Source organism: Nestor notabilis, unplaced genomic scaffold (assembly GCF_000696875.1).
Source record: "Nestor notabilis isolate BGI_N333 unplaced genomic scaffold, ASM69687v1 scaffold957, whole genome shotgun sequence".
Lineage (NCBI taxonomy): Eukaryota > Metazoa > Chordata > Aves > Psittaciformes > Psittacidae > Nestor > Nestor notabilis.
This window is the reverse complement of record NW_009937568.1, coordinates 1-10,387: the sequence shown is the minus strand read 5'-3', so window position 1 is coordinate 10,387 and position 10,387 is coordinate 1. Positions and strand designations below refer to the sequence as shown.

The 10,387-nt window shown below is 40.0% G+C and overlaps 1 protein-coding gene across 1 annotated transcript in view; it reads right to left on the bottom strand.

Moving 5' to 3' along the window:
* Positions 1-9,110, bottom strand: part of E2F8 (E2F transcription factor 8) — a 10,230-nt gene extending 1,120 nt beyond the window's left edge. Inside the window, 10 exon segments of the mRNA XM_010018868.1 lie at positions 1-49; positions 193-322; positions 1,009-1,227; positions 2,236-2,758; positions 3,163-3,247; positions 4,618-4,827; positions 5,134-5,271; positions 6,700-6,861; positions 7,461-7,766; positions 8,958-9,110. The exon segment at positions 1-49 is cut by the window's left edge and continues 1 nt beyond it. Of these exon segments, the coding sequence (XP_010017170.1) occupies positions 1-49; positions 193-322; positions 1,009-1,227; positions 2,236-2,758; positions 3,163-3,247; positions 4,618-4,827; positions 5,134-5,271; positions 6,700-6,861; positions 7,461-7,713 (1,769 nt within the window). The 5' untranslated portion in view covers positions 7,714-7,766; positions 8,958-9,110.
* Positions 9,111-10,387: the final 1,277 nt, after the last annotated feature.

Below are 10,387 nucleotides of genomic sequence, written 5' to 3'. Positions count from 1 at the left end.
GCAGGAATGTTAACTGCTTTCAGTTCAGATGCTGTCACTGGAATGACACCTGAAACAGAAAAATCAAGTGCTGAAGGGGATTAAAAATGAAGACTTGAGCCATTGTGTTGTGATTCCATCACCTCAGTGGATGAATCTGGCCCACAATTCTTTACGCCAGACAGCTGTAGGCCTGTTTGATTTAGTACTCACCAGCAATGGGGGAGCTGTAGGCAGTGTGCTGCAATGAACATGTCCCAGTTTTCTCTTTATTCAGAAAGCCTGCCTTGTTGCCATGGGCACACTGAGTAAGAGGAATAAGATAACCAGATGGAAAGAAAGTCTGAAAAAGAAAAAGAGAATACACCTTTACCCTAAACATCTAATAGGCAAAAAATGTTTTTTCTCCAGAGTCATATCCCCTCACTGCCTTCTTATTCTTTATCCTCTATATCCCCAGGATCCTGTATTCCATGCCTGTACTACCTTCTGTCTGAAATTAGACACAGATGACTCAAGGACACGCTCTTTAAAGTAAGACTGCCCTACTGCACAGATGTCAGCTGGCTCCATTGCCAGCGGATCGCCTCAGTGAGGAACTGGAAATCCATCTGGATTAACACAGTGACAAAAGAGAAATCCTGATACTATTTATGCTGGAAGACAATCCTTTTACCTTTACAAGTTCTGGTTTTGTCAACAGAACTGTTCCTTATTCAAGTTCTCTACAGCAGTACGTCTTAACAGCAGAATACCAAAGTTTACTGATGAAGAGAGGTTCATGTGATTCTGTTTCTAAGTATTTGGAGCCTGAAAGTCACTTTGTGTCCTCTTATTTGTGTACTTAATGCAGAAACACATATCCTACATTCCTACAAATTCAGGTTTTAAAAACACACTGAAAATAATCCAGCCAAAGACAATCTTTGTGTGTGTAGTTCATTATTAGTCTTGCTTCTTCTGCAGAGACTCCAAGTGGTGTTTTCCCAGGTCATGGCAAGATGTGCTGTGGTGTTGGACAAAACTTACCTCAGGAGCAGGAATAGCAAATGCTACAGGTATGTCTTGTTTAGTTTTGATTTTGTCTTCATCTTCTGGAATATCTTCTCTTCTACATTGGTCATAGCAACTTGCCGTGTTTTGATCTAATGTTTCAGTTTTGTTCTGTCTCTCTTCCTGGGAATTGTCCATTTCCTGAGTCATTTGTGAGCTATTGGAAGGTGGACTCTTGGTTTTAGTCAAATCTCCCTTTAAGAAGAAGTACAAACAAAACCCGGCACAGACCTTGTAAGACTGCATTCTCAATTACAGGTCTATAATGATATTTATACATTTTAAAAATTAGGAAAGTAAGTCAATAAACCAACCTAGCTAGTCAACCTATAAGACAACCAGTTCCATGTTATTCCTTCTTGCTCCTTCATAGCTGGTGGGTGTTTGACACCACATGTTGTCACAACACGCTGATAACATTTCATGACTGCTATGGCAAGCACAATTTGAAGCCTCCTAGTTATTTACACAGACACTAAAACACTGAGCAAACAAGGAGTAGAAAGTAATGTAGACCCAGTTTCTCCATGTGATCAAGTGTATCTGATCCTCTTATTCTCGGAGCGTGCTGTATTATTATGCCTATGCCTATGCCTACAACAGTCCAAGTTTAACAGTGCAGATCGGACAGAAACAGTTAGAAGGTATCAGGATTTTGGGACATTCCCTGTCAAGTGACTTCTATGTGTCCACTCTCCCTCCTAACACTTCTAAAGCCAAGAATGAATAACAGCAAGATGAGCACCCTGAACTACTCCAGAATCACTGTATAAAGAGGTAAGTCTTGACAGAATGTTTTGGGAGTTGTGTGATTTTGACTAACATCTGTACACTTTGGCACCTCCTGTAAGTAAATATTCAGAGGAGGAAGAGAGAGGAACAAGGAGGAAAAAAAATAAAATACAGACTGATCCTAAGTTGGCCTTTCAAAGATACATGTTACACTGCATACTATGTATTCTGCCTGATGCTTTGCAAATAACAGCAAGATTATGTGATAATTAAGACGTAAATAGATATGTGTGTGTAAAGAAACAAAAAACAGCCCCCCAAACATCAGCAAGCACAACAGATGTCACCCCTTCGAGCATAGTGGTATTTAAAACACCTACACACAGCAGTAGGCTCCTAAGTCACTTTGAAAATGAGTAGGTAGCAACGTCATGAAGCTGTAAAATGGTATTTAAAAATAATTTAACTTACCAGAGAAGTATCAAGGTTTTCCTCATCCCTTCTACACCTTTTAATTAAATGACTCTCTTGTAATGCGTGTGATCTCTTAAGGCACTGCTGTGATACAGTTTCTGATTTTATAGTTGGTCTTTCTGTAGTTGTGAAGGTCTTGGTCACATCATCTGTAGCTATCTGGTTGTCCCCTTCCTCAGTGGTTATTTTATTTAATACTTTTGGATTAATACTCTTAATTCCAGTTACATTAGCACCTGGTAGAGGCTGCAACATGAAACTTGGGCTGTAGGTTGTCACAGTGTGGGCTTGGGAAGGATGCAGATATATTGTGTATGACACACCAGAAGGAGTCTGAGGTAGTATTACTGGTGAGACTGAGCTGTGACTTGGGGGACAGGCACTGAGGGGCTGGGTGAGAGCTGGCTGCTGCATAGCTGCTGTGGTGAAAGGAGGTTCAGGCTTGGGGACTATCTCAGGGAAGGACAGACCACATTCCAAAGCAGATCCTGACAACTTCGTTTTCATCTCTTTTGCTTTCCTTAATGAAAAAACCAAACCAAAACAAACAAGAAAAAAAAACATATTTTAGTACCTTTGTATTTTTAAAAAATGTATTTGTATGTTTGTATTTTTTGTATTTTATTTATTTGTATTTATTTATACATTTGAATACAAATGTAAAAATACATTTGTATTTTTAAAAACATATTTTAGTACCTTTGTGCAGAAATGAACGTCCTGACAAATTATTTTCTGCAATGTAAAGACTTAATATGAACTTGGACTTGTCAATCCACTAAACAGGAAGTGGGAAAAAACAGCCTGCAGTGTCAGGGTCTCCTGGTTTTTGCAGACTGTAGTCCAGCTCCAGCTGGGCAGAGCTTGAACTTAACAGCCAGTGACAAAAAAAACCTTCTCACCTTAACACTTGTGCAAACTTACTTTGATTGTTCTTCCAGCTTGTCTTTAGTGATTGCTGGAAGCTGAGCCACTTCACTGGGGAAAGCTGCTGAGTCTTGATTGGTACCTGGTAGGGGGGAAACAAAAAAACCTAGAAGTTAATTTTTATCTTGACGAGACTGCATTATTATGAGACACATTTAATGAGAAGACACTAAGACCCAATGTAGTTCTCAAACTGCAGCATGGACTTGATTTGATCAACTGGCTGGTAATTACATCAAACAAATTTTAAAGCCTCAGCTTCATTTTCTTTTTCCCTCCCAAGAGGATACCCAACAAGGACATGAACATTCTCGTAAGACCCCACTTGCAGCACTGTGTCCAGTTCTGGTGTCCCCAGCTTAAGAAGGACACGGAGCTGTTGGAGCAAGTCCAGAGGAGGGCCACGAGGATGATAAGGGGGCTGGAGCACCTCCCGTATGAAGACAGGCTGAGAAAGTTGGGGCTGTTCAGCCTGGAGAAGAGAAGCTGCGTGGAGACCTCAGAGCAACTTCCAGTACCTGAAAGGGGCCTACGAGGATGCTGGAGAGGGACTCTTCATTAGGGACTGTAGCGATAGGACAAGGGGTGAAGGGTTTAAACTGGAACAAAGAAGATTTAGGTTAGATCTTAGGCAGAAGTTCTTCCCTGTGAGGGTGCTGAGGCGCTGGCACAGGTTGCCCAGAGAAGCTGTGGCTGCCCCATCCCTGGCAGTGTTCAAGGCCAGGTTGGACACAGGGGCTTGGAGCAACATGGTCTAGTGGAAGGTGTCCCTGCCCGTGGCAGTGGGGGGGGAACTGGATGAGCTTTAAGGTCCCTTCCAACCCAAACCGGTCTGGGATTCTATGACTGATAGGTAGTTTTCTGCTAATTTTATGGAATGCAGAACTGTAGATAGATGTTAAGTTCTAAAGTACAGTTTTCATAACAAACCAGGGTTAGAGCAATTCCTAGGGTACAATACGTATCAGGACAATACAATATCCAGATAATGAGCCTATACTACACAAGCACAAGGTTTGTGGCCAATAAGTCATCACATGAAGTCCAGATAGTGATATGTAGAAAGGGATTTAATATTATTCTTAAACCCAAACCAGTGCTATGCCACTCCTGATGTATTTGGTGTGAAAGAGGCGGCTGGAGTTCTCTACATGGTGCTTAATTTGGCCCAGATTTCAATGAAGTGATTTCCTTTGCTGCAACTGTGCAAGCTGTGACTGGATTTGGTCCACATGAGCACAGGTCAGTTTAGCTGTGTTTTCACTAACAATCTTGTGAAGTCTCATATGCAATGTATATTTTCCCCATCTTGTCTATTTTTGACAGTTCTTAAAGGCATGTTTGTTTTAAGTGGTATACCCACTTACTACTCCTATGACAAGATAGTAAGCCTGAATATTTAATGCAAGACTGCATCTGAGTGAAAAAACATGCTTAGAAAAAGATACGTACTTGCACTTATTTTAACTGGACTGGTTGGAGCAGACTGGATCTTTCTTCTGTCATTTTCTATACTTTTAACTAACTTTATGAGAGATGGATGCCGAGTGAAGTTTTGCTTTCCTCTTGAAGGAAAAAGGTTTTTGGAACACTGCTCCTTGGAAGGGATGGGTTCTGAAATAGGAGGGGGACAGGTCGTAGAAGTTGTTTCAAGTTTTGTATCTAAAAAGCAGAAAAAAATCCAGAGAGTAAATACATATCCTGTGCAGATTCAGTAATTAAAAGCAATTATTTGAGCCTGGCTCATAGTTAATGCTGCAGCAAAAATGCAAATGCAAGAGTCTCAGTTTGAACACATCTAACCCTGTGGGAATACAGTGGTGTGCTGTGCTGTCAAGGACCAAGGACAGTGATTAGACTTCTGCTTAGTTTACTCTGTCTTTTATTAAAAAAAAAAAATCTAGCAGAGAAATCAAAGAAACAGTCAAAATCATCAGCAGACCAAAAGGAAATGACACATACACCTACCCTGAATACTTGGCAAGACCTCAGGTCCTGTCCACTTGAATGCTGGTTTTCTACCTCTCTCCTCTGTAACATGAACTTTCTTGATAAGCTCAAGGCTACTAAGGACATTTGCTATGTCATAAAGTCTCCTAATTTTGGCTGAAATAAAATAAACAAAGGTAAATTACAGCAATTCCAATGAACAAGTTAACATACATCAGAATTAAAGAGTTGTAACCTCCTTTTAGCAGAAAAACCTTTGTAATGTTTTTATGAGAACAATTTTGTGGAACAGGTATTTATACTATGAAATAACATCACAATATAAAGTTTATATGTAAAATAGAATGACATAGATACAGATCTAGAAAAGAAAATACTGCTAAGTCTGTTATTCTTTGGGAAAAAAAATTTGGAAAATGTTGGGTTCTGTGCAATGACCAAACCTGTGCAAATGCTGTAGTAAAAATAAGTAGTTTAAAAGGCAGTTATGCAATGGCGAACATGAGGAGGAAGAGACACACGAAAAGCCAACAGGATAATCATCTTGTGTGTTCTTAACTGCTTCTAGGTTGAGCTATTAGGGAAAACTTCTAGGCAGCAGCCAAATTACAAGTGACTTCTGGACTGCAAAGGGAATGTGCTCTAGGCCAAAGCTTCTGTTGCTGACGATTTGAGACTGTGCTGCTTAACCAAGAACGTGGTAAAACACGATACCTGAAATAGACACATGGATGGAATGCCCTGCAAAGGCTTTTATTGTGAGGCAGATGTTAGGGAGGAAGAAAGAATGAAAACAAACACCATCCCGCTCCCCTACTGACCACCCACCCACCCACCCTCTCTATGTTGCCATGGTGCAGTGGAAAGGAAAAAGCGAACCGAAACCAGCGAGGATCAGTTTCAATTTTGAATAGATACAATTCCACACACAAAAAAATGCAAAGTAGTCTGTCTGAGAATCAAGGGAGGATATGATTTTCAGTGAAACCCACAATTAATTCTTGATCCATTAGGAAAGAGCAGGCACATTTTTTATTATGATGGATGTACGAGCCTAGACCTTGAAGTACCTTTTCATTTGAAGGGAGAGGGAGAGGAAAAGCGTGCAGGGAACTGAGAGCAGGTAAAAGAATGAAGAAATAATTGGCAGTTACAGACTGTGTTTCACTTCCTCTCACATGTAAACAATCAACAAGACTTGAACAGAATTTCTTTAGCTTTCCAGCAAGTAAGTTATATGACCAAAACAGAGATTTGCTTGATTCTGGGGCAGCTTTGGTGAAATGATGCTGAAATCTCTAAGAGACTGCTTGAGGAAAAAGAGAAACTATTACTGATAAGCAGCCTTGTGACATTGCATCAGAAAGCAGGATTTGATGGATTTTTTCCTTTTATGTGGTCATTATGTATCAACGCCTATGCCCAAGTGGATCGCTGTTAAAAACTGTTTAGTCCCTGTTAAAGGTGTTTAGCGAGTTTTGGAAGCTCCAATACATTTATGGCAGGAAAAAGATGATGGTATTTTACACGGTATGAGCTAGTACTGGAGTACTTCATTTAGCTTTCACTTGATATTGTACTTACTTTTAAACTTGCTTTTATCTAAGTCTTCTAACTGGTCTTCTCCAATCAAGATTTTAGCAGCAACTTCAAGGCTTACTATCTGGGGAGTTGATACAAGGAAGAGCATCACAAATTTCTGGCTCATCACTCGTAAAGACTTGTCTTTCCTGCTATTTACTGATGCTGCAACAGCCAAGAGAAAGGATGAAAGCATTAAGTGACATGGCAGCTACGTATTTGAAACACTGAAGAAATCTGTGAGTATTAATTATTATCAGAACAAACAACACAGTAACTAGGCAGGGTCAATGTGGACTCCAGAATCATGTTGCTACATGGCAAGAATCAGATAATCAAGTGCATACCAAGTTGTTTCCTGACAACTTGTACTCTTAAAGATGCTTAACTGCAGGTTATACAATGTATTTAACAATCTTTAATTAAACATTTATTCCATGAATCAAACTTAAATTAGAAATAATAAAATGATTAATTTATACTTTTGGCTTCTATAACATTTGATGGTAACAAATCTTGCAATTGTATTGTATGTTGGGTATATTTAATAGTTTCACCTGATGCCCTCTTGTTCTTGCACTGTACAAACAAAACACATGTGCATGAATAAGAGAACTGAAAGAGTGCAAAGCACTTTTCCTCACCACAAACAGTTGTGGTGCCTTTCAGGAAAAAAATGGCCATTAAATGTTCTTTTTCCGCAAGTTCATAGGTATTTATCATTACAAGCACGTATTATTCTTGGCATTACAGAGAATTATTACCAGCACGAAATTCCATTCCAGGGAGCTCGACAAAAGACATCTCCAAATGCTCATTTGAGCCAAAAGATCTTGCCATGTCTTCATTTCTTTCACCATCGAGATCAAATTCATGCTCATATTCTCTTTTCTTGATCATCTGAATTTGTTGAGTGTATTTGTTCTCTTCTCCAACTTTTTTCAAAGCCTGTAGGGTTTTGGACAGGTTGTGTCTCCCATGCCAAGCATACCTGTTCTTGGCAAGGCGGCTCACCATGTGGAGGCTCTCCAGCACATTAAGAATATCATATATGCGTCTACGTTCAACGTCTGAAAATAACAAAAGAGAGATCAACATCTCTACTACAGAAAATTTTTCATCATTTACCTGAAACATGATTCGCACAGAGAAAGGAACAGTTGCCTATACTTCCCCTCCTCTTAATATACTTCTAAGCCAATTTCACCAATTTGTTGTTACAAAGGCTTCTGAAAAGAGCCCCCATAGAACTTGCCAGCAAGGAAAACAAGCCAATTCTTGCTTTAGATATGGAAGGACTTGCTTTTCCACAGTTTTATTTGGTTTACAGCATTCCTTAAGAAATAAAACTGTTGCCAGCAGAGCCATTAGATGGGTCTCAGTTCAGCTTTAAAAACAACCACAAAGCACTTTGAATTATTTTTTGCATGGATTTTAGATCCTCTCATTAAATAACCTTGGAAACTGATGGTAGACAACTGTTTTGTAGCCTGATTTTGTATACCTTCTACTAACACACTGTCCTTTTCTATTTGTCTGTTACCTTCTTGGTTTTGACTGTTTTCTAAAAGAGATGTTATTCTGTACAAAGCATAAATAGAAATTCTGTTTGATTTGCATTTCATCCCTCTTCTGCATCACCCAACATATTCTGAAGATAAAACATCACCAAAATTTGACAACAGTATGATTTATAACTTTTGTCAGTGTTAGTCTGTAGAATACATTTATAGACTGTAGAATAATTTCATAGCTCTGATTACAAAAAAGCTTCAGCTTAATGTTAGCAACTTATGACTCTCAGTAGATCAGTGCTGCAATACAAATATAGTGATATAAAATGAGAAAATTAAATTATGATAGAGATCAGAATGTAGGTTCTTGCCTTGATGTCATGACTGGACAAGAAGTTGGGGGTTCAGCTTGGGAAACAATAGTTCCTGCCACAAAATCCAACCACTAATCCTAGCCATCATCTCTACATCCAAAAAGCTGCAACTGGTTATTTGTGGCATTGGCAATAACTTTGATGTTTAATATTAAAGAAAACGCAGGTTTTCTCAAATAGGTCTACTGGAGAAACATAAGCTTTTTATAAGAATTGCTGTAAGAATGGAGAGTTTCGAGCTGGGTTTAAATAACTTTCAAGAGAGTGCACAGTAGGATTCGAAGTTATAGGGAACAAATATGTACTAACATAAATTATAGGTTTACTGGCACATTTGTACCAAGAAATAGTAATAGCCTATACACCAACTTACTGAGCTCTTCAGCTACTTCGTCAAGGCAGATGTAATTATTCTCTGCAGTGCTGGGGTAATCAGGATACCAAGCTAGGAATTTGTGACACAGTAATCCCAGACTCTTCTCTTTGCGGCTTGGTTGAGTTTTTTCATATTCATGTCCCGATAAGTGCTCCTACAGGGGGATAAGAAATAGAGGATTTGAAGTTTTTTGACAATAGGTAAACGTGGATATTAAAGAGCTTCATTGGGAGCACTGTCAAAGGCTGAGGGTTCTCCTTTTGTCTTCAGCTGTGAAATAAAAGCAGCAAAGTGTTACCTGTGGTGTGTAACTTGTCAATATCCTTAAATTTCGTAAACACTCCAAAACCTGAACTCAAAGTTGTAATATGTTAATGTATGACTTTTTTATACTGAACAATCAGCCTTCAGCTAACTTAAAAAGGTAAATAAAGACACCTTTACAACATACCTGCAAACAGTGTTTCGCCTGTAGGACCACACTTGTGTTGTTTGACAATTCCCTCCTCTGTTCTCTGCTCCTGATCTCAGGACTAGCTGCACTAATGAGCATTTTCAGGTTTGAAGTAGGCGTCCATGGATCTTCTGGAAGGATTTCTTTGGGTTTTGGGGGTGTGGTGAGAGGCTGACACTCAGGCTGTATCTCTGTCAACACCGAGCGTGAGGTAGCTGCTTGTTTCAGAGGGGTTTTCAGTACGCTGCTGTATGGCTCAGAAGAATGGTTTTCCTGCACACCAAGGAAAAGAAAAATCTGTGATCTTAAAGACCAGAAGCGCTATAATCCATTTGTTGAGAGCAGTCTAAGTGGATAGAGATCAATTGCATGTTTTGGGTAGCTCAAAGTTGAAGGCTGCAGTCTTGCTCTGGACCAACACACCCTTCCCTGAAACCATTTCTTTGACCCTGCCTTCAGCTGAAGACACGGGGTCCGTGGTATTGAGATAACTTTCTTTTTAAACTGACAGAGGGGAGATTTAGGTTAGAACTTAGGCAGAAGTTGTTCCCTGTGAGGGTGCTGAGGCGCTGGCACAGGTTGCCCAGAGAAGCTGTGGCTGCCCCATCCCTGGCAGTGTTCAAGGCCAGGTTGGACACAGGGGCTTGGAGCAACTTGCTCTAGTGGAGGGTGTCCCTGCCTGTGGCAGGGGGTTGGAACTGGATGAGCTGTAAGGTCCCTTCCAACCCAAACCAGTCTGGGATTCTTTTACCCCTCCAGGGAAAATACAGATGGAATGAATGTCAGTCCGTAGGAGAAAGCTACAAAGAACGACTGAAACACATCCTATTAAGACAAAAAATAACCCAAAAGCGGAGCCAAGGAACAGTACTGCTCGTTACAAAATTGGCGTCAAAGGTCTCCGGGTGAAGGTTTAGGTCATTTCATTAAGGACAGAGCCTGAAATGAAGGAGAACTCGCCCAGTTACCGCCA